We start from the raw sequence: 25,201 nt of genomic DNA, 5'->3' as shown, positions 1-25,201 counted from the left end.
TCTTCGAAGAAGAATCATCATCTCGGCCATTACCTTGGTAAAGACCCGAGGCGCCGTGGACAATCCGAACGGCAGCGTCTGAAACTGATAGTGACAGTTTTGAACAATGAACCTGAGGTACCCCTGGTGTGCGGGGTAAATCGGAACGTGTAGATACGCATCCTTGATGTCCAAGGATACCATAAAGTCCCCTTCTTCCAGGTTCGCTATCACTGCTCTGAGTGACTCCATCTTGAACTTGAACTTTTTTATGTAGAGGTTCAAGGACTTCAGATTTAGAATAGGCCTTACCGAGCCATCCGGCTTCGGTACCACAAATAGAGTGGAATAATACCCCTTTCCTTGTTGTAATAGGGGTACTTTGACTATCACCTGCTGAGTGAATGGCTTCCAACACCCTCTCCCTTTCGGAAGAGACGGTTGGTAAGGCAGACTTCAGGAAACGATGAGGAGGATCCGTCTCTAATTTCAACCTGTACCCCTGAGATATTATCTGCAGGATCCAGGGGTCTACCTGCGAGTGAGCCCACTGCGCGCTGTAATTTTTGAGACGGCCCCCCACTGTCCCCGAGTCCGCTTGAGAGGCCCCAGCGTCATGCTGAGGTTTTTGCAGGAGCCGGGGAGGGCTTCTGTTCCTGGGAAGGAGCTGCCTGTTGGTGTCTCTTCCCTCTTCCTCTGCCTCGTGGCAGGTACGACAAGCCCTTTGCTCTCTTATTTTTGTAGGAGCGAAAAGGCTGCGGTTGAAAGGTCGGTGCCTTTCTCTGTTGGGGAGTGACTTGAGGTAAAAAAGTGGATTTCCCGGCAGTAGCCGTGGCCACCAAGTCTGATAGACCAACTCCAAATAACTCCTCCCCTTTATACGGCAAAACCTCCATGTGACGTTTTGAATCCGCATCGCCTGTCCACTGTCGTGTCCATAAGGCTCTTCTGGCTGAAATGGACATAGCACTCACCCGAGATGCCAGTGTGCAAATATCCCTCTGTGCATCACGCATATAGATAAATGCATCCTTTATTTGTTCTAACGACAGTAAAACATTGTCCCTATCTAGGGTATCAATATTTTCAATCAGGGATTCTGACCAAACTACTCCAGCACTGCACATCCAGGCAGTTGCTATAGCTGGTCGTAGTATAACACCTGCATGTGTGTATATATTCTTTTGAATAACTTCCATCTTTCTATCTGATGGATCCTTAAGTGCGGCCGTCTCAGGAGAGGGTAACGCCACTTGTTTGGATAAGCGTGTGAGCGCCTTGTCCACCTTAGGGGGTGTTTCCCAGCGCGCCCTAACCTCTGGCGGGAAAGGGTATAATGCCAATAACTTTTTTGAAATTATCAACTTTTTATCAGGAGCAACCCACGCTTCATCACACACGTCATTTAATTCTTCTGATTCAGGAAAAACTGTTTGTAGTTTTTTCACACCATACATAATACCCTGTTTTACGGTATCTGTAGTATCAGCTAAATGTAACGTCTCCTTCATTGCCAAAATCATATAACGTGTGGCCCTACTGGAAAATACGTTTGAATTTCTACCGTCGTCACTGGAATCAGTGCCCGTGTCTGGGTCTGTGTCGACCGACTGAGGCAAAGGGCGTTTTACAGCCCCTGACGGTGTTTGAGGCGCCTGGACAGGCATTAATTGATTGTCCGGCCGCCTCATGTCCTCAACTGACTGTTTAAGGGAAGATAAACCATCACGTAATTCCACAAATAAAGGCATCCATTCTGGTGTCGACCCCCTGGGGGGTGACATCTGCATATTTGGCAATTGCTCCGCCTCCACACCAATATCGTCCTCATACATGTCGACACCACGTACCGACACACACCGCAAACTCACAGGGAATGCTCTAATGAAGACAGGACCCACTAGCCCTTTTGGGGAGACAGAGGGAGAGTCTGCCAGCACACACCACAAAGCGCTATATATACAAGGGATATCCTTATATTAAGTGCTCCCTTATAGCTGCTTTAATATATATATATATAGCCATTAATGTGCCCCCCCTCTCTGTTTTACCCTGTTTCTGTAGTGCAGTGCAGGGGAGAGACCTGGGAGCCGTTCTGACCAGCGGAGCTGTGACAGAAAATGGCGCCGTGTGCTGAGGAGATAGGCCCCGCCCCTTTTTCGGCGGGTTCTTCTCCCGCTATTTTTCCAGTCAGGCAGGGGTTAAATATCTCCATATAGCCCCTATGGGCTATATGTGAGGTATTTTTAGCCTTGTATAAGGTTTATATTTGCCTCTCAGAGCGCCCCCCCCCAGCGCTCTGCACCCTCAGTGACTGCCCAGTGAAGTGTGCTGAGAGGAAAATGGCGCACAGCTGCAGTGCTGTGCGCTACCTTATGAAGACTGAGGAGTCTTCAGCCGCCGGTTTCCGGACCTCTTCACGCTTCAGCATCTGCAAGGGGGTCGGCGGCGCGGCTCCGGGACCGGACTCCACGGCTGGGCCTGTGTTCGATCCCTCTGGAGCTAATGGTGTCCAGTAGCCAAGCAGCAAATCCACTCTGCATGCAGGTGAGTTTACTACTTTCCCCCTAAGTCCCACGTTGCAGTGATCCTGTTGCCAGCAGGACTCACTGTAAAGAAAAAAACCTAAACTAAACTTTCTCTAAGCAGCTCTTTAGGAGAGCCACCTAGATTGCACCCTTCTCGTTCGGGCACAAAATCTAACTGGAGTCTGGAGGAGGGTCATAGGGGGAGGAGCCAGTGCACACCACCTGACCTAGTAAAGCTTTACTTTTTTGTGCCCTGTCTCCTGCGGAGCCGCTATTCCCCATGGTCCTTTCAGGAACCCCAGCATCCACTTAGGACGATAGAGAAATTATACAAGAGTGCCCCAGTCTTCTTTTCTGTTCTCAGTATACCTAGTCCCAATTACCTCATACCTCACTGCATTGTGCCACACACACACACACACACACACACACACACACACACACACACACACACACACACTTCATTATTATTATTATTACTACTACTACTACCATGAATTGAAGCATCAAACTGTATGTGTAAACAGGTACAGTTACAAGGACGGCAGGTATACCTAAAAATCTTCAGTGCATTGTTCAGGTGTTTGCAGGAAAATATATCAATCCACTCAGCTTAGTGACCTCTGACATCTAAAAACACGGAACACAAACCTATGAAAATAAAATTGAAAAAAGAAACTGGCAAAATCCCAAACTTAATTATTTGAACCTTCAAAACAGTATGTCATATTGAAGATGCACAATTGCAAAAAAGTCACATTAGGATATTAGCCCCTTAGAGACCAATGTCCTGATGAACTGTGCCTTTCCACTACTTTATGTAAATCTATTTCCTCCATTGTCAGCAAATGGGCTTTTGCCTACTGCCCCTGGAATTGGAGGCTCTGATTCCAGTAGGTAGTTTGTGTGCTGTTTGGATAGTTCATGAGCAGGCAGTCAGAAAAACAGTATATAAGTACTGTATCCCCAATACTTAATTGGGTTCTAGTAAATAACTAAACCATTCCTATTGGCTACATTCTGCAAAATTAGCAGGCAGATGGTTCCTCTGGAACCTTCCACAGCAATGGCTGCCACGCATGTTTGTTCAGCAGAGCAAGCAGAAGTCCCGCTACCACTCTGAATATATTGCATGAAAGCGCTCTTTTTGGAGCCACTGTCCCTGCGGGTGAAGTACACCCTGTATACATGCTGGCAGTATAATCGCATACTGCAGTGCAATTTTGAGGGCTAATATCGCTTCCAGATCGCATTGTTATTACGATTATTGATTAATGGGCCCCAAAGACTTATAAAGCCTTTTAAAGGCAGATGCAGATGAATTTGGAAAGAGTGCCTTGCTTAAAGTAAATGAAAGAAGATTTTGCTTTCTGTGGAAGCAGGGCAATAGAACGGTTAGCAAAAGGCAAACAGATGTTTTAGGAAAGAGATTGATACCGTAAACGGAATGGTGCCCTTCTTTTATACAGCATTACATTACACAGTAAAGATAACATTAGGCCAGGGGTAGTTAAAATACTATGAAATGACAATGTCAATACCACAAGACAGCAAAATCCATTAAGTATTCATTTTTAGGTTAAACGCCTGTCTGGCTCATAGGACTGTTTTGTAAGGCATTAGGCATATAAGAAATTACAACTTAATATATATTTAATATTGATTTTTATTTTTAATACAAAACATAGCACAGTACTGAAGTTTAAAATAACACAAAACCGCAGTCGAGTGGTATATGTAGTCCGATACTTCAATTAAATGTCCCATAAAACCTACAAGACGTCTTTTACTGTCATTCTGCAGATAACGGCATCCAATACAGAACCAATTTTTTCTTCTTGTGTAGTTATTTTATAAATCTGTAAATAAAACAAAAGCAATCTTAGAGTAGATAGATAATAAAAGCATTTAAAGTATCAACAAACTGGGTCTGATGCATTTGCATCCAAAATGTGCAACAAAAAATATATTATTATGTAATCTGCACGTCGTTTTGGTTTTATTGTACTCCATAGTACGCAGCACCGCATCTCTACTCAGGCTGTGACAGTAGTGGGGAAACTAACATAATGAGTCTCTATTCCCTAAGGAAGATCAGGGCCACAAACAACAGATTTTACGAATAGCACCTCTAAGTATGGAGAAAAACACCCCAAGAACCACAATACCCCAAACCCAATAGCCTGGAAGCTTGTTGATTAAATAAAACGCAAGCATGACATCCTTGTTTTGCCCTCTATAAACTCTACAAATCAGCAGAAATTATACAGATTACCATATTATATTCAAAATGACAAAAGTGTGGAGTTTCTGGAGGGGTAATATATATATTTTTTTATATTAGTGGTAGTATCAAAAGAGAGGGTTTTGGTGAACAGCATATTCTGGGTGGAGGAGGAAAGATCCACCCACACAGAAGAGAAAAGGCAGGTGTGAGCCCTAAGGGGTGGTGTTTGCACATAGCCCAGGTAGGGCTGAAGCAGCGATACAGGCTTGGTGGCCAGGGTTCAGCCTGTGGGACACAGAGAGAACCCTAAACTAGAACTGTGAAGCTGTGGCAAGCAGCCCAGTCAGCCAAAGACCAGGCCGGAGCCTGTGGTAGAGTGTGAGACTTCTGTGAGATTATGTTTGCGCATTAGTTGCTCACTCATAGTGAGAGTTCAAGAAGTTATGCTAGCCAGCTAGTTGGCTGGTTGGAACGATAATCTGGCAGTGTGTGGGAGGAAACGATTATCAGCCGTTTGCTCCCACACACTAAAAAACAGCCAGAAACGTTTGGTCCAACTAGTTGGGAAAATCAAACTTGTTTGATTATCCCAACTAATCGTTAAGGTGTAGGGGGAACTTTCCCCCCAACTGAACGATAAGTAGGCGGACAAAGGCTGACAGTGTCCGCCTACTTCTGACACCATCTTTGTGCTCATCACTGCCGGGGCTGCCTCTGTCACCACAGGACTCCTGTTGGTGGTGGCAGAGCCGGCCTTACCTATAGGCAGGCTAGGCATTTGCCTAGGGCATCCAAGCATGTCTAGGGGCATCCAAGCATGTCCCTGCAGTATCTCATGCTGGGAGGGACAGTACGCAAACTAACTGTTACTTTCCAAATGTATTCAATCAGTACTTGTATACACTGCTGTTTACATTTGTAAAAAAAATGCACACTGTGCCTTAAACTTCCTCTGACATGCTTGAATGCCCCTGACTTGTGAGACCTCAGACAGACAGCAGAAGCCCAGTAAATGCAATTCCTGGACCTGTGACATTTTCACTGACTATATAAGGTTATTACTGGATGGCTTCTATAACACATGTGTATTTTGGAAGACTGCTTCACAGAAACCTGACATCACCTATACTGCTTGTGCACATAGGGGAGGGGGACCCTGTTATCCTGTGTCCCTTATCCCTGTGCAATTCCCAGGTGTCTGCAGGAACATAACATGGGCAGTGTTCTCCCCACACTTTATTTCCTAGTCAGTCCATGCCGTAAAATTCCCCTGCCACCCAGCACTGTAACGTGGTCAGTAAGTTGTGTTGTGCTTTTCTATATGAAACATCAGTGCAGCGTGACTTTTGGACACATCAGACTGGAGGGCAGAGCATATCACTCCCACAGTATAAAGTAAAGGGCATTCAGTTAACGGGAGTAACAGACACCAGCAAACACACTGAATAGTGAAGAGAATGGACAGTTTCTACATGTTTGATACTGATCTTTTTGTATAACCAGCAAGTGTGGCAGTATCTGTGGCAGTATATGTGTATTATGGGCATTACTAATGTGGGGCATATGTGTAAGGTGCATTAATGTGTGGCATTATGTGTATTATGGGCATTACTAATGTGGGGCATATGTGTAAGGTGCATTACTGTGTGGCATTATGTGTATTATGGGCATTACTAATGTGGGGCATATGTGTAAGGTGCATTACTGTGTGGCATTATGTGTATTATGGGCATTACTAATGTGGGGCATATGTGTAAGGTTCCTTTACTGTGTGGAATTATATGTATTATGGTCATTACTGTGTGGCATTGTGCAGAGTTGAACTGGCCCACAGGGTAACCCCCCGGTGGGCCCCACTACCTGAGCGTTGCAGGTACAGATGCAGAACCAGCGGCGGAGCTAGGGGGCACCAGACAAAATTTTGCCTAGGGCATCAAATTGGCTAGGGCCGGCTCTGGGTGGTGGCGGTAATGCGGGATCCCCGTCGGTGGGGTTAATGCAGGATCCCTGTCAGTGGCAGTAATGCAGAACCACTGTCAGAAGCAGTAATTCCGGACTCCTGCGGCAGCGGTGGTAATACGGGACCCTGCGGCAGCAGCAGTAATGCGGGACTCCTGCGGCAGCGGTGGTAATTCGGAACCTTTGGCAGCAGAAATGTGGGAGCCAAGAGGATGCGATTTGTGACTCCCCAGAAGTGGCAACGCAGCGAGAGGAGAACCAGGGGCAGCAGCGGCAGTACTCCACTGCTGCCCCTGTGACACCGGGACGCCCAGCAGTGGCGGCGCATTGGGAGGAGAACCAGAGGCAGTGGCGGCAGTACTTCCAACACAAAGCTGCGGCTGCTGCTACCGGACTAACAGGAGGACTGGAGCTGCTCCTGGACTGCTGCTCCTGTCAACCAAAGCATCATCATCAACGGAGCGGGGAGAGAACCAGACCTGTTGCCGCATGTCTCACTGCCACATCCACCCCCCCCCCCCCCCTCGCCAGCAACAGCAGTTTTCGGTGTCCCTTAAGCCGGCACTCCCATCCTCCCCCGTGATCACCCTGCACTCCCCCCATGCCGGCATCTATGACCACAGTGCATTTCCACCGACCTACCCGTGATCACGGCAATCCAGCAAACTACCTCCACAGTTGCGGCACCCTCACCCCGACCACCTTCACCTACTGCCATACTACCACCCGCGATCACCACGATCACGGCATCCACGCACCGCACCACTTGCAATTACGGCATCCCCCTACTTCCCCACCTGCGATCCCACATTCTACCCCCACAATCACCACGATCGTGTCATCCCTACACCCCACCACCCCCATACTTCCCCACCCGTGATTGCGGCACCGTCACCCGCGACCACCCCTACCATGGATCCGTGTAAGTGACCGCATTAGTGCAGGAGCCGGGAGGAGGACCGAGGGCAGCCGCAGCCAGCCATCACTGCTGCTGGGCTGCCCCTGTCAGCTGGCATTGAGCCACCCATTATATCCAACACTGCACCCAGCCAGCATCCCCCCCAGCCCTGTAATCAACCCAGCACCGCTACCTCCTGCAATCACCAGCACCTTTGTGTCAAATTCCTGCATACTACCCCCGTGATCAACTGGCACGATCACCACCACCGCCAGGCCATCAGTGCCAGGACTCCCGTCAGCCCATAATCCCTTGTAGCGGTAGCAGGGGATGGAACATGGAAAACTGACCTGTAGCAGTGGGTCCACCTGATCATCGGCTCTGGCAGCAAGTCCTCCGTGTCATCGGCAGCAGGTTCTCGTGTAGGCACTGGGTCCTCCGGGTCATTGGCACCGGCAGCTGGTCCTCCAGGGCAGAGCCGAACAGGTTCAGGCTGCAGCAAGAGGACGTCGGGCATCCCCCGTGGAAGCTGCAAGTGCCAGTGGGGAGCAGCCGTGAGGATCTTTGCTGGAATGGGCGACGGAGGAGAGAGACATGAGCCTGGCATGTCAGGAGACAGCATGTGAGTGCCAGGTTTCTGGTTTTATCTGTTCCCAGAGGGGGCACTAGTGGGTCATGGCTGGTGCAGTGTATAAAACAAGGAGGCTTGATAAAAGTCCTGCGCATAAGCACTGGTGTTTATTGCGTCACAGAGGTCAGAGAGTAGTTGGAAACAGATGGGATGATATACAATGGATAGTTACTTGGAAGCCAATAATAACAGAAACTGAAGCATGGATAATAACTGGTACAACTGATAGTAGTAATAATGAACGGTAACAGAGTCCAAAGGAAATGTATATTCAAAAAAGTCACTGGTAACAGAAATAGGTAATAATAATAACTTGAATAGCTGGATGCAAAACAGTACTGTAGTAATAATTGAAGAAAAGCAGACCTCTGGTATTTTGTAAAAGCACACAGTCTCTATAACATAGAAATACTTTGGCCTTGCACGGCCCAGGCAGGAGACAGTCCTACTCAGCAAGAGTGTTAGGATGAAATGCTGTTAATTAGGTGCACAGGTTTAGCAGAGAGTAACACCTGAGGAAAGTCCTTACTGCAGATGGAATACTGCAGATGGAAGTAGTGATTTGTGGCTGGAGTCTGAAGCAGGCTGAAGGAATGAAGACTGAAGAATTGAACAATGAAAGGTACAACAGGGGATCCACTTGGAGAGAGGAACACGGGAACCAGAGCACTAGTACACCGAGTGTGACTCGTTGTCCAAGGCGATGAGACTGAGCCAGGAACTGGAGTTTATACCCCTTGGTCTGTGACATTTGGATGTTGCATCTCTGTGAGAACACACCCCGCTGGATTGGGTGTTCAGATCAGCTGTGAGTTAGCTGGAGCTAATGATTCATCAGGAGAGTAATTCTGCAATGCACTGCTGATTGCTGGCTGGGCACAGTAGTGCACCGGGAGTAAATGCTGTTAACTAGAAGCACTTGTGTACTCCAGGCTGCTGACTGAAACCAGTAGTTTACCAAATGATAGTACTGGTTGGGTGGAGCACAGTGAGCTGTAGGCTGCAGGAGACTGAAGACTGGAACGGAACTGGAACTGCTGGGACCTGTAGTTCCATAGGTCCAATTCACAGGGGATTCCTGACAGTGAGGAAGTCCCTCTGGCTACAAGGGTCTCTTCACTGTGCTCCATCCTCCTGCAGCAAGGAGTTTGGTGCCAGTTCGGGACACAAAGACAGCTGCAAGCTCCGACCACAAGGCACATCTCGGACCCAACAAAGCTCCAGTAACAATACAGAGTCGGGCTCCTCCTACCTACAGCAATAGCACTGTCTCCCCTGCCGGCACCCACACATCTACCCACCCGAACACCCCCCCCCCGTAGAATAGGGACACAACCAGCCAGCAACCCTCCTTCCCATCTAACTATCTACCTCTCATAACAGTATATATACAGTATATATATATATGTGTGTGTGTGTGTGTGTGTGTGTGTGTGTGTGTGTGTATGGGGTGAACCAACAGCGCCAAAAATACAGTAGAAAGTTTTTTCACAGTAAGTCAGTTGGAAGCTAAACCCTAAAGAACTAATAGTCACCGTGTGCCACTCCCTTTTGTATAGAGGGCGTCTGCTATATCTTAAATGTAACCTGCACTAGTACGTGTGCAGGATACATAAAAATTGGAAAAAAGTAAATAAGATCTAAGCGACCATGGGTGGCATATATTTCTAGGGACTACGTTTTTTTTCCAAATAAAAATGGGGTTTATTAGACAATATAATATATATATATATATATATATATAAAGCAACATCTAGCTCCTTCCCTGCCCCAAAAATTGCAGCACAGAATCACCTGTCCACACCCCCACTTCCCCAACAGTATAGTCTCCCATGCCTGCATCCTCAAGAACAGTCTCCCCTGCCCGCACCCACCTCAGAGTAGCAGCACAGATTCCCCTGCCCCCGACCCTAGCAGCAGCTCAGTCTTCCCTGTCCACCACCCCAGGTACTCACCCATCTCATCCTGACTTCTGTGCCGTAACCTCACCAACCTCCTCCTGGCCTTTCTCGCTCTCTGCCCTAACCTCACCCACCTCCCTCTTCTAACGCGAATAAGGTGCTCTACTGTGTGACATAACAAGAATAAGGTGCTCTTCTTTGTGACAGAATGTGAAAAAGGGTCTCTAGTGTGTGATGTAGCATAAATAAAGGGCTCTACTACATGGCGTAATGTGAATAAGGCTGCTCTACTGTGCTGCATAATTTTAACTGGGGGACTATTGAGTGGCCATGCCCCTTCCCTGAAAGACAACGCCCTTTTCTGGTGACACATGACTTTGGCGAGTGTTACTCCTTTTTAAAGTATGGAAGGGGGGGGGGGGGGGGGGGGGGGCATGGGGCGGGGTCGCCAATACTCTTTGAATCAATTATGGCCATACAGGTCTTTATTGCTGCAGAATAAGTCTTGCGGTTACAATCACTTTTATAGCCACTTGAGCTGAATGCGCTATAAGCACAGTGCTATGAGCATATGTATGAAGGAATCCTAATCTATAAAAAAAAATGTGCTGAATAATTCAGCTACACTACGATCTATTTGGAAGGTTATCTACTGCACTATTAAAACCTTTCAAAATCAACTATTTCTTTAAAGACAAATATCAAAGACATCATAGTTTTGAACCAGTAACAAAATGAAACATTGTGTTTATTTATATCTGTTACTCTGTAACCTGATGCGGGAAATAGAAAACTGTATGCTTAGGATTTTATTTTTATTTTTAAATTGAAATAACTAAATAGGCCTCCAATATTCTATTTTTAAATAAACTATTGAAAACATGCAGAAGTAGACAGGCACTGTCCGCCTACTTCTGTGACATCACAAGTTGGAGAGAAGCTGACTGGTCTGCTGAACAGTTGGTTAGATGTGTGGAGCACTGATGAAAAGTTGGTTAGATGTGTGGAGCACTGATGAAAAGTTGGTTAGATGTGTGGAGCACTGATGAAAAGTTGGTTAGATGTGTGGAGCACTGATGAAAAGTTGGTTAGATGTGTGGAGCACTGATGAAAAGTTTGTTAGATGTGTGGAGCACTGATGAAAAGTTGGTTAGATGTGTGGAGCACTGTTTTAGTTTGACAGACAAGTTGGACGGTTGGAGGTTTGGAGAGTTGGAGGAAAGTTGGTCTGATGTATGGCTAGCATTAGATAGTTGCCCGGAATGGGGGCTAGGCTGTTTGTTGTTTTTTTCCTGTTTATTTATGCTGACGGTAAATCTTTATTATATAATTTATTCACTGGAAAATAAGATTTTACTCACCGGTAAATCTATTTCTCGTAGTCCGTAGTGGATGCTGGGAACTCCGTAAGGACCATGGGGAATAGACGGGCTCCGCAGGAGACTGGGCACTCTAAAAGAAAGATTAGGTACTATCTGGTGTGCACTGGCTCCTCCCACTATGACCCTCCTCCAGACCTCAGTTAGGATACTGTGCCCGGAAGAGCTGACACAATAAGGAAGGATTTTGAATCCCGGGTAAGACTCATACCAGCCACACCAATCACACCGTATAACTCGTGATACTACACCCAGTTAACAGTATGAAATATAACTGAGCCTCTCAACAGATGGCTCAACAATAACCCTTAGTTAGGCAATAACTACATACAAGTATTGCAGACAATCCGCACTTGGGATGGGCGCCCAGCATCCACTACGGACTACGAGAAATAGATTTACCGGTGAGTAAAATCTTTATTTTCTCTGACGTCCTAGTGGATGCTGGGAACTCCGTAAGGACCATGGGGATTATACCAAAGCTCCCAAACGGGCGGGAGAGTGCGGATGACTCTGCAGCACCGAATGAGAGAACTCAAGGTCCTCCTCAGCCAGGGTATCAATTTTGTAGAATTTAGCAAACGTGTTTGCCCCTGACCAAGTTGCAGCTCGGCAAAATTGTAAAGCCGAGACCCCTCGGGCAGCCGCCCAAGATGAGCCCACTTTCCTCGTGGAATGGGCTTTTACTGATTTAGGATGCGGCAATCCAGCCGCAGAATGCTCCAGCTGAATTGTGCTACAAATTCAGCGAGCAATAGTCTGCTTAGAAGCAGGAGCACCTATTTTGTTGGGTGCCTACAGGATAAAAAGCGAGTCAGTTTTCCTGACTCCAGCCGTCCTGGAAATATACATTTTTAAGGCCCTGACTACGTCCAGTAACTTGGAATCTTCCAAGTCCCTAGTAGCCGCAGGCACTACAATAGGTTGGTTCAAGTGAAAAGCTGATACCACCTTAGGGAGAAACTGGGGACGAGTCCTCAATTCTGCCCTATCCATATGGAAAATCAGATAAGGGCTTTTACATGACAAAGCCGCCAATTCTGACACACGCCTGGCCGAAGCCAAGGCCAATAACATGACCACTTTCCACGTGAGATATTTCAAATCCACAGTTTTAAGTGGCTCAAACCAATGTGATTTTAAGAAACTCAACACCACGTTGAGATCCCAAGGTGCCACAGGAGGCACAAAAGGGGGCTGAATATGTAGCACTCCCTTTACAAATGTCTGAACTCCAGGCAGTGAAGCCAGTTCTTTCTGGAAGAAAATCGACAGAGCCGAAATCTGGACCTTAATGGAACCCAATTTTAGGCCCATAGTCACCCCTGACTGTAGGAAGTGCAGAAAACGACCCAGCTGAAATTCCTCTGTTGGGGCCTTCCTGGCCTCACACCACGCAACATATTTTCGCCAAATACGGTGATAATGGTTTGCGGTTACTTCTTTCCTGGCTTTTATCAGCGTAGGAATGACTTCTTCCGGAATGCCCTTTTCCTTTAGGATCCGGAATTCAACCGCCATGCCGTCAAACGCAGCCACGGTAAGTCTTGGAACAGACAGGGCCCCTGCTGTAGCAGATCCTGTCTGAGCGGTAGAGGCCATGGGTCCTCTGATATCATTTCTTGAAGTTCTGGGTACCAAGCTCTTCTTGGCCCATCCGGAACCACGAGTATCGTTCTTACTCCTCGTTTTCTTATTATTCTCAGTACCTTTGGTATGAGAGGCAGAGGAGGGAATACATAAACCGACTGGTACACCCACGGTGTCACTAGAGCGTCCACAGCTATTGCCTGAGGGTCCCTTGACCTGGCGCAATATCTAGTTTTTTGTTTAGGCGGGACGCCATCATGTCCACCTGTGGCCTTTCCCAACGGTTTACCAACAGTTGGAAGACTTCTGGATGAAGTCCCCACTCTCCCGGGTGTAGGTCGTGTCTGCTGAGGAAGTCTGCTTCCCAGTTGTCCACTCCCGGAATGAACACTGCTGACAGTGCTAAGACGTGATTTTCCGCCCATCGGAGAATCCTTGTGGCTTCTGCCATCACCATCCTGCTTCTTGTGCCGCCCTGTCGGTTTACATGGGCGACTGCCGTGATGTTGTCTGATTGGATCAGTACCGGCTGGTTTTGAAGCAGAGGCCTTGCCAGACTTAGGGCATTGTAAATGGCCCTCAGTTCCAGAATATTTATGTGTAGGGACGACTCCTGACTTGACCAAAGTCCTTGGAAATTTCTTCCCTGTGTGACTGCCCCCCAGCCTCGAAGGCTGGCATCCGTGGTTACCAGGACCCAGTCCTGTATGCCGAATCTGCGGCCCTCTTGAAGATGAGCACTCTGCAGCCACCACAGTAGAGATACCCTGGTCCTTGGAGACAGGGTTATCAGCCGATGCATCTGAAGATGCGATCCCGACCACTTGTCCAAGAGGTCCCACTGAAAGGTTCTTGCATTGAACCTGCCGAATGGAATTTTGCTTCGTAAGAAGCTACCATTTTTCCCAGGACTCGTGTGCAGTGATGCACCGATACCTGTTTTGGTTTCAGGAGGTCTCTGACTAGAGATGACAGCTCCTTGGCTTTCTCCTGCGGGAGAAACACTTTTTTCTGTTCTGTGTCCAGAACCATCCCCAGGAACAGTAGGCGTGTGGTAGGAACCAGCTGTGACTTTGGAATGTATAGAATCCATCCGTGCTGTTGTAGCACTTCCCGAGATAGTGCTACTCCGACCAACAACTGCTCCTTGGACCTCGCCTTTATAAGGAGATCGTCCAAGTACGGGATAATTAAAACTCCCTTTTTTCGAAGGAGTATCATCATTTCTGCCATTACCTTGGTAAAGACCCTCGGTGCCGTGGACAGTCCAAACGGCAGTGTTTGGAATTGGTAATGGCAATCCTGTACCACAAATCTGAGGTACTCCTGGTGAGGATGGTAAATGGGGACATGTAGGTAAGCATCCTTGATGTCCAGGGATACCATGTAATCCCCCTCCTCCAGGCTTGCAATAACCGCCCTGAGCGATTTCATCTTGAACTAGAATTTTTTTATGTATGTGTTCAAGGATTTCAAATTTAAAATGGGTCTCACCGAACCGTCCGGTTTCGGTACCACAAACAGTGTGGAATAGTAACCCCGTCCTTGTTGAAGTAGGGGCACCTTGACTATCACCTGCTGGGAATACAGCTTGTGAATTGCCTCTAGCACAGCCTCCCTGCCTGAGGGAGTTGTCGGCAAGGCAGATTTGAGGAAACGGCGGGGGGGAGACGCCTCGAATTCCAGCTTGTACCCCTGAGATACTACTTGAAGGATCCAGGGATCCACCTGTGAGCGAGCCCACTGATCGCTGAAATTTTTGAGGCGGCCCCCCACCGTACCTGGCTACGCCTGTGGAGCCCCCGCGTCATGCGGTGGACTCAGAGGAAGCGGGGGAAGAATTTTGATTCTGGGAACTGGCTGACCGGTGCAGCTTTTTCCCTCTTCCCTCGTCTCTGTGCAGAAAGGAAGCGCCTTTGACCCGCTTGCTTTTCTGAAGCCGAAAGGACTGTACCTGATAATACAGTGCTTTCTTAGGCTGTGAGGAAACCTGAGGTAAAAATTTTTCTTCCCAGCTGTTGCTGTGGATACGAGGTCCCAGAGACCATCCCCAAACAATTCCTCACCCTTATAAGGCTCTATGTGCCTTTTAAAGTCAGCATCACCTGTCCAGTGTCGGGTCTCTAATACCCTCCTGACAGAATGGACATTGCATTAATTCTGGATGCCAGCCGGCAAAATATCCCTCTGTGCATCCCTCATATATAAGACGACGTCTTATGTTCGCAAAATAGTATCCCTGTTTGACAGGGTTACAGACCACGCTGCAGCAGCACTGTCTGCAGGTCTCAGTCTAGTACCTGAGTATGTAAATACAAACTTCAGGATAGCCTCCTGCTTTTTATCAGCAGGTACCTTCAAAGTGGCCGTATCCTAAGACGGCAGTGCCACCTTTTTTGACAAACGTGTGAGCGCCTTATCCACCCTAGGGGATATCTCCCAGCGTAACTTATCCTCTGGCGGGAAAGGGTACGCCATCAGTAACTTTTTAGAAATGACCAGTTTCTTATCGGGGGAACCCACGCTTTTTCACACTTCATTCACTCATTTGATGGGGGAACAAAACACTGCCTGCTTTTTCTCCCCAAACATAAAACCCTTTTTTAGTGGTACTTGGGTTAATGTCAGAAATGTGTAACACATTTTTTATTGCCGGGATCATGTAACGGATGTTCCTAGTGGATTGTGTATATGTCTCAACCTCGTCGACACTGGAGTCAGACTCCGTGTCGACATCTGTGTCTGCCATCTGAGGGAGCGGGCGTTTTTGAGCCCCTGATGGCCTTTGAGACGCCTGGGCAGGCGCGGGCTGAGAAGCTGGCTGTCCCATAGCTGTTACGTCATCCAGCCTTTTATGTAAGGAGTTGACACTGTCGGTTTATACCTTCCACCTATCCATCCACTCTGGTGTCGGCCCCACAGGGGGCGACATCACATTTATCGGCATCTGCTCTGCCATCACATAAGCCTCCTCATCAAACGTGTCGACACAGCCGTACCGACACACCGCACACACACACACACACACACACACACACACACACACACACACACACACAGGGAATGCTCTGACTGAGGACAGGACCCCACACAGCCCTTTGGGGAGACAGAGAGAGAGAGTATGCCAGCACACACCAGAGCGCTATATAATTTTGGGATTAACACTATATTGAGTGAATTTTTCCCAATAGCTGCTTGTATATACAATATTGCGCCTAAATTTTGTGCCCCCCCTCTCTTTTTAACCCTTTGAGCCTGAAAACTACAGGGGAGAGCCTGGGGAGCTGTCTTCCAGCAGCACTGTGAAGAGAAAATGGCGCCAGTGTGCTGAGTGAGAAGCCCCGCCCCTTTTTCAACTGACTTTCTCCCGCTTTTTCTGGAATACTGGCAGGGGTAATTTTACATCTATATAGCCTCTAGGACTATATATGATGTAGATTTGCCAGCCAAGGTGTCATATATTGCCCTCAGGGCGCCCCCCCCCCAGCGCCCTGCACCCTCAGTGACCGGAGTGTGAAGTGTGCATGAGGAGCAATGGCGCACAGCTGCAGTGCTGTGCGCTACCTTGGTGAAGACCGAAGTCTTCTGCCGCCGATTTTCCGGACCTCTTCTTGCTTCTGGCTCTGTAAGGGGGACGGCGGCGCGGCTCCAGGAACGAACACCAAGGCCAGTTCCATGCGGTCGATCCCTCTGTAGCTAATGGTGTCCAGTAGCCTAAGAAGCCCAAGCTAGCTGCAAGCAGGTAGGTTCGCTTCTTCTCCCCTTAGTCCCTCGATGCAGTGAGCCTGTTGCCAGCAGGTCTCACTGTAAAATAAAAAACCTAAAATAAACTTTCTTTCTAGGAGCTCAGGAGAGCCCCTAGTGTGCATCCAGCTCGGCCGGGCACAGAAATCTAAGTGAGGTCTGGAGGAGGGTCATAGTGGGAGGAGCCAGTGCACACCAGATAGTACCTAATCTTTCTTTTAGAGTGCCCAGTCTCCTGCGGAGCCCGTCTATTCCCCATGGTCCTTACGGAGTTCCCAGCATCCACTAGGACGTCAGAGAAAAGCTGTCTGTGGATCCTGATTCAGCCCTTAGACACTGCACCAAATACATTGTCTCCCGAGCTAATTTCCCCATATCATATACACCTTAGTAAAGATTCATCAAACAGACCATTGCATGTACACAGTGCATGTCCATAAAGTGCAAAGTAGTACAAATCAGCATGAGGGGACTTGGTCACAACAGCCAGCAGTAAATAGCAGATAACCTCAGCATCAGGAGATCCAATACATATAACAAGCCACCCTTCTGTGCATGACACCCCACAGCCAAACAAACCTATATACCTGTATAATAATATACCAAGGTGAAATTAACTGCGGATTTCTAATGATCAAATGGCAAAACAACTGGAAGTAACATCACAGTGACATCAGTGATCGCGCTGAGCCTAAAAAAAAGTGGGTCCCAGGGACCCCTCACTTTTAAAAATTGGGGTCCTACCTGTCCTATTCTGGGTCCCATCGGAATGAAGGTTATTATTAATCTTATTAATGATTCAAATATGAAACCCCACAACTTGATTTGGACACTACAAAAGTGTTGCAAGGGGAAGAAGGGGGTGACAGTGCTGCTGGGCTGTGTAGTATACAGAACACTGCTCCAGAGCTGTACCTAGACATTTTGGTGCCCTTTGGCAGAAAGTGAATTGGTGGTCCCCCTCCCATATTGGAAAGTATGGACAGTGCGCGCAGAAGGCGCGCATAAAAAATTTAAGGGTCTGGCTTTGTGGGGAAGGGGCTTGGCCACATAATAGTACCAATTCACATTACACCACAGAGTAGCGCCGCTTATACACATTACACCATGTAGAACCACCTATACACACTGCGCCAGGTAGAGCACATTAATACACATTGCACCAGTTAGAGCACATTATACACATTGCACCAGGTAGAACCGCCTATACACACTGAGCCAGGCAGAGCACATTATACACATTGCACCAGGTAGAGTACATTATACACTTTGCGCCAGGCAGAGCACATTATATATACACATTGCACCAGGTAGAAGCACCTATATACACACTGAGCCAGGTAGAGCACATTATACTCATTGCATCAGGTAGAACCACCTATATACATTGCGCCAGGCAGAGCACGTTATACACATTGCGCCAGGCAGAGCACGTTATAAACATTGCGCCAGGCAGAGCACGTTATACACATTGCGCTAGGCAGAGTACATTATACACTTTGCGCCAGGCAGAGCATGTTATACACATTGCGACAGGTAGAGAACGTTACACACATTGCGACAGGTAGAGAACGTTATATACATTACGCCAGGTAGAGCACGTTATACACATTGCGCCAGGTAGAGCAGTATATAATGGCCACTGTGGGTGTGCATGTGATGGTCACTCTGTGGGTATGTGTGGGGGGTGTATGTTGCCCACAGTGGAAGAATTTGGTGTGTTTATAATGGACACTGAGGAGGTATGGGCAGAGTGTATGATGGGCACTGCCCCATCCTCCATATCTGCATCATTAGCTGCCGCCACTCTCTTCCCTCCCACACACATACGCTCCCTATGTTAGTTGATTATAAGTATAACTTACTTAATCCCCCAGGGAGTGCAGCCGTATGCAGCCAGAGAGACACAGGCTTCCTCAATGATTGCTCTGCGCTGGCTAGTGAGCAGCCACTGTGTGTCATAACACAGCCCGCCCCGGCGCCTGCTCGCAGCTGCTTCTTACTGTAGTTTGGAGCAGAACGGCGAGTACGCTGGCGGACAGGGAGGAGGGACGTCACGTCTCAGCCGCACTTGAATGGGGAGACATTGCCGGCAGCGCGATTGGATGGGGAGAAGCTGCGGGCAGCGCGATTGGACAGGGAGAAGCTGCGGACAGCGCGATTGGACAGGGAGAAACTGCCGGCGGCGATTTAATGGCGAGAGAGGCACTGAAGAACGGTATTGGCAGAGACGCACTGGTCAGTTAGAGACAGCGCGTCCTACAGGACCCGCTCATTTAAAAAAAAAAACAGTCCCCCTCTGCTTGTAGCACGTAAAAACGCGCCATAGCACGTATTTTGCAATCACTGCATTATACACATTCCACCAGGCAGAGCACAGGGGAAGGGGGGAAGTTATTACACACACAGGGGAAGGGGGGAAGTTATTACACACACAGGGGAAGGGGGGTGGGGGGGGAGGCAGTTATACACACAGGGGAAGGGGGGAAGTTATTACACACACAGGGGAAGGGGGGAAGTTATTACACACAGGGGAAGGGGGGTGGGTGAGGCAGTTATACTCACACAGGGAAAGGGGGGAAGTTATTACACACACAGGGGAAGGGGGGAAGTTATTACACACACAGGGGAAGGGGGAAGTTATTACATACACAGGGGAAGGGGGGAAGTTATTACACACACAGGGGAAGGGGGGGGGAGTTATTACACACACAGGGGAAGGGGGGAGGCAGTTATACACACAGGGGAAGGGAGGAGGGGGCAGTTATTATACACACTGGGGAAAAGGGGAGGGGGGCAGTTCTTATATCCCTCCAGCATTACCCTGCTCCTGTGCCCTGTGGAGCTTCAACAGAGTATCGTGGAAGAGGGGAGCGGGTGACAGGGTTTAGATTACAATACAGAGCGGCAGGTTAGAGGGAATGAATGGGGCGGGTCTGGTCCTGCAGGAGCTTCCCCCTACTCCTCTCCAGCCCATATGACCCTCATGCTGTAGCACCCGCAGCCGCCTCTTGTCCCGCCACTTACCGCTGGCATCTTCCTGCTTCCTCCGCCGTCTGACTCCTATAGCTCGCTGGAGGGGCACCGTGGATTTCCTCAGCCCGCCCGCGGAGGTCACAGCCCTAGCTACGGCCCACACACACAGCAGGATGATTCCTGTCATGTGCGGCGCGCGCGGAGCAGACGGTGAGGGGAGGCGGGGCGGGAGAACACACACACACTCTCACAGGGTCTCCTCCCCTTCCAAGTTCCTCCCTCTGCTGCCGTGGAGACGGAATCTGACTGACAGCGCAGGACAGCGCTGCTGGTCAGATCGCGTCCTGAGGGACCCTGGGTGTTTTTATTTTTGAGTCCCCACAATCAATTATTGGGTAAAATATGCGCCATAGCGCGTTTTTGCGATCACTGGACATACCAGGACTGGAACCAGTCATTAATGTCAAGGTAACTAATAAATAACAATGGGCCAATATCATAATATTAAACCGCCGTTACTGGTCAAGCAAGGACACAATTGCTCTATCATGGCAACAGAGCAAGCTTGCTCTACTAAACAAAATGCCCCTATCCTTATACAGACGTCATCAAACCGGAAGTGATGGGTCTGTTATCAAGGCAACAAAATAAACACACTAGTGCCCACACCTAGTAGCTATTTCTAGGATTGAAATAGGGCAGGGCGCCGGACTCCGGGGGCATAATGGGGGGGCGCGGCCATGTAAAATAGGGGGCATGGCCATGCAAACGTCATTTTAGTGGGCGGTGCGGCCCACAGACGTTGCTATAGGGGGCGTCTGTGGCCGGCGACGTCACTGTTGGGGGCGTGCCCGGCACCGATGGAGGTGCTGGGCTTCCCCCAGCTCTCTCCCATAGCGTGAATGGATGCAGTGCGCATGCGCACAGCATCTTTACATGCTGGGAGGGCAGGAAGCAGGCGGCTGTTCTAGCAGGGCGCCGCAGAAGGGGCAGGGCGGATTTTGCCTTTAAAAAAATCGGGCAGGGCGCGGCGCCCTGCTAAAACAGCCTAGCGTGAACACTACTAATAAGGAAAACGAGTTTTATGGTAAGAAAATACCTTTGTTAAAACTCTTTCTGCGAGGTACACTGGGCTCCACAAGGAATGGACAATGGGGTGTAGAGTAGGATCTTGATCCGAAGCACCAACAGGCTCAAAAGCTTTGACCTTCTTCCCAAGATGCATAGCGCTGCCTCCTATATCACCCCGCCTCCGTGCACAGGAGCTCAGTTTTGTTAACCAGCCCAATGCAGTAGCAAGTAAAAGAGACGACAACTGCCAGTTGCCACAAACACCACACTCTCCCGACAGGAGAAGTGTTAGCGGCTAATTCCATACCAACCCAAAGAAGCTAAGTGCGTCAGGGTGGGCGCCTTGTGGAGCTCAGTGTACCTCGCAGAGTTTTAACAAAGGTAAGTTCTTACCATAAAACTCATTTTCTGCTGCGGGGTACACTGGGCTCCACAAGGAATGGACAATGGGGATGTCCTAAAGCAGTTCCTTATGGGAGGGGACGCACTGTAGCGGGCACAAGAGCCCGGCGTCCAAAGGAAGCATCCTGGGAAGCGGCAGTATCGAAGGCATAGAACCATATGAACATGTTCACAGAGGACCACGTAGCCGACTTGCACAATTATTTAAGGGTCGCACCACGTTGGGCCGCCCAAGAAGGTCCAACAGACCGAGTAGAATGGGCCTTAATGTGATCAGGAGCAGAGAGACCAGCCTTCACATAAGCATGTGCAATCACCATTCTAATCCATCTGGCCAGAGTTTGCTTGTGAGCAGGGCAGCCCCGTTTGTGAAACCCAAACACAACAAAAAGAGAATCAGATTTCCTAATAGGAGCAGTTCTCTTCACATAGATACGGAGAGCCCGTACCACATCCAAAGACCGCTCTTTGGGAGACAGATCAGGAGAATCAAGTGCCGGAACTACAATCTCCTGATTAAGGTGGAACGAAGAAACCACCTTAGGTAGATAGCCTGGACGAGTCTTAAGAACCACCCGGTCACGGTGAAATATCAGATATGGAGAACTACAGGACAAGGCACCCAAATCCGACACTCTTCTAGCTGAAGCAATAGCAAGCAGAAACACCACCTTAAGGGAAAGCCACTTAACATCAGCTGAACCAAGAGGTTCAAACGGAGACTCTTGTAACGCCTCCAAAACCACCGACAAGTCCCAAGGAGCCACAGGCGGGACATAGGGAGGTTGGATACGCAACAAGCCCTGAGTAAAGGTATGTACATCAGGTAAGGTCACAATTTTTCTCTGAAACAACACCGACAAGGCAGATATTTGAACCTTGAGGGAGGCCAGACGCAGGCCTAAGTCCAGGCCCTGCTGAAGAAAAGCCAACAACTTCGCTATACTAAACTTGACGTCATAATCATTAGATGCGCACCAAACAAAGTAAGAATGCCAGACCCTAAAGTAAATCCGAGCAGAAGCCGGTTTCTGGGTCCGCAACATAGTTTGAATGACCACCTCAGAAAACCCTTTAGCCCTTAAGACGGAAGCTTCAAGAGCCACGCCGTCATAGACAGCCGGGCTTGGTCCTGGTAGACACAGGGGCCCTGAACGAGGAGGTCTGGGCGTTGTGGAAGTAGAATTTGACGCTCTGACGATAGGCCTTGCAGGTCTGAGAACCAGTGCCGTCTGGGCCACGCTGGAGCTATGAGAAGCAGAATTCCTTTTTCTTGCTTGAACTTCCGAATTACCCTGGGCAGGAGTGACACCGGAGGGAACACGTACGGCAGCCGAAACCTCAACGGTACCGCCAGCACATCCACGAATGCTGCTTGAGGATCCCTTGTTCTTGCTCCGAAGACCGGAACCTTGTGATTGTGTCGAGACGCCATCAGATCCACGTCTGGAAGGCCCCACCTTTCCACTAGTAGTTGAAACACTTCTGGATGGAGGCCCCACTCGCCGGCATGCACGTCCTGACGACTGAGAAAGTCCGCTTCCCAATTCAGGACTCCCGGAATGAATATTGCCGATATGGCCGGTAGATGGCGTTCTGCCCAACGTAGAATCCGTGAGACTTCCTTCATTGCTAGGCAGCTTCGAGTGCCGCCTTGATGATTTATGTAAGCCACTGTGGTGGCGTTGTCCGACTGTACTTGAACAGGACGGTTCTGAATTAAATGCTGGGCTAGGTTCAAGGCATTGAAGACCGCCCGCAACTCCAGAATATTGATCGAGAGGAGGGACTCCTCCTTGGTCCACCGCCCCTGAAGGGAGTGTTGCTCCAGCACCGCGCCCCAACCTCTTAGACTGGTATCTGTCGTCAACAGGACCCAGTCGGATATCCAGAACGGACGGCCCCTGCACAATTGTTGGTCCCGGAGCCACCAGAGCAGCGACAGACGGACCTCCGGAGTCAATGAGATCATTTGAGACCTGATCCGGTGAGGCAGGCCGTCCCATTTGGCTAGAATCAGCCTCTGGAGAGGGCGAGAGTGAAATTGAGCGTACTCCACCATGTCAAATGCTGACACCATGAGGCCCAGCACCTGCATCGCCGAATGTATCGACACTTGCGGATGAGATAGGAAGCAACGAATCCTGTCCTGAAGTTTCAGGACTTTCTCCTGAGACAGGAACAACCGCTGGTTGTGAGTGTCCAATAGTGCTCCCAGATGCACCATGCTCTAAGCAGAGACCAGGGAGGATTTCTTCCAGTTGATGAGCCACCTGTGGGCTTGCAGAAACCGGACCGTCACATCTAGATGACGCAGGAGAAGTTCTGGGGAATTTGCCAGGATTAACAAGTCGTCCAAATACGGCGGTATCCTTACCCCTTGACGGCGGAGTACACCGCTTTTGTAAAGACTCGCGGAGCCGTTGTTAAACCAAAAGGTAACGCCCGAAACTGGTAATGGCAGTTGCCAATCGCAAATCTCAGGTATTGCTGATGAGACACTGCTATAGGAATATGCAGGTAGGCAGCGTGTGTCCGCGTTGCTCTATGTCTATGTTTTATATTAAGATAAATGTCTAGTCAGTTCTAACTTATACCATGTGCAGTGTTGGTTAATAGTATTAGTGTAAAGCAGCTGGTAGATGATTATTAATCATAGAGAACTGAAGATTCACTCAATAGATAGTGACTCAGTGAGATAACAAGCAGCACTGCACTAGCTAACAGATTCTCTGAAACAATATAAGGAATAACAAGCAATTATGTGGAGTTGAGAAAAGATACATTGTATTCTTATATGATGAACCTAGGAATGTTATGAGACATCAGTGATACAATTCAGCAGTGATAATTGCAACAAATGTTTCAGATTATACTCTGTAATAAACACACAGAAACATTCAGGATACAATCAAAAAACTGAATACAGAGATAATTCTTTCTCTAATAGTACTAGTGCAAAGCAGCCGATAGATGATTATTAACTACTAAGAACTGTAGTCTTACTTAATAGGTAACGACTCAGTGAGATAACCAGCAACACTGCACTAGCTAATAGATTTTCTGAAACGATACAAGGAATAACAGGCAATTATATGGAGTTGAGAAAAGATATATTGTATTCATACAAGATAAATCTAGGAATGTTATGAGACACCTGTGATACAATCTAACAGTGATAACTGTAATAAATGTTCCAGACTACACTCTGTAATAAACATATAAAAACACTTAGGACACAGTTAAGCTGAATACAGAGATAATTCTTTCTTTAACATCAACATTCCAAGCAATTCAGAAAATATACACTGCAGTCATGTGGTCTATATAAGCCACAATAAACTTTCTGTATGGTAACTTAGTGAAATGTTGGGTGGTGACATATAATCTTGGTTCAATATATACAACTATTCAGGAAGATATCATTTAATAATGGAGGTGTTTTTCCCTGTAATGGTAGAAACACTATGAACATCAGAATATCTGAACTGATCATTATATATTCATCTGTTACTAGATATAACTACAGTGTAAACACAAACAATGAAATTCCTGCGCACTGATCAAGGGTATATAGCACTCTGTTAGAGGTCAGTACGTAGTGGATGCTGGGTACTCCGTAAGGACCATGGGGAATAGACGGGCTCCGCAGGAGACTGGGCACTCTTAAAAGAAAGATTAGGTACTATATCTGGTGTGCACTGGCTCCTCCCTCTATGCCCCTCCTCCAGACCTCAGTTAGGGAAACTGTGCCCGGAAGAGCTGACATTACTAGGAAAGGATTTGGAATCCAGGGTAAGACTCATACCAGCCACACCAATTACACCGTACAACTCGTGATAACTATACCCAGTTAACAGTATGAACAATAACAGCCTCTCTCAACAGATGGCTCATACAATAACCCTTTAGTTAA

General features: G+C 48.2%; 1 protein-coding gene across 4 annotated transcripts in view; it reads right to left on the bottom strand.

Annotated features, from left to right (window-relative positions):
• Positions 1-4,155: 4,155 nt before the first annotated feature.
• Positions 4,156-25,201, bottom strand: part of TPRKB (TP53RK binding protein) — a 120,178-nt gene continuing 99,132 nt past the window's right edge. For all 4 annotated transcript variants that reach the window (XM_063927102.1, XM_063927104.1, XM_063927101.1 and 1 more), the window contains exon 5: positions 4,156-4,366. In XM_063927102.1, the coding sequence (XP_063783172.1) occupies positions 4,280-4,366 (87 nt within the window). In that variant the 3' untranslated portion in view covers positions 4,156-4,279. The remainder of the gene's footprint in view (positions 4,367-25,201) is intronic.

The sequence above is a fragment of the Pseudophryne corroboree genome, chromosome 6 (assembly GCF_028390025.1).
Source record: "Pseudophryne corroboree isolate aPseCor3 chromosome 6, aPseCor3.hap2, whole genome shotgun sequence".
In the NCBI taxonomy this organism is placed as follows: domain Eukaryota; kingdom Metazoa; phylum Chordata; class Amphibia; order Anura; family Myobatrachidae; genus Pseudophryne; species Pseudophryne corroboree.
The sequence above is the reverse complement of the archived record's forward strand: the minus strand, read 5'-3'. Positions and strand labels throughout refer to the sequence as shown.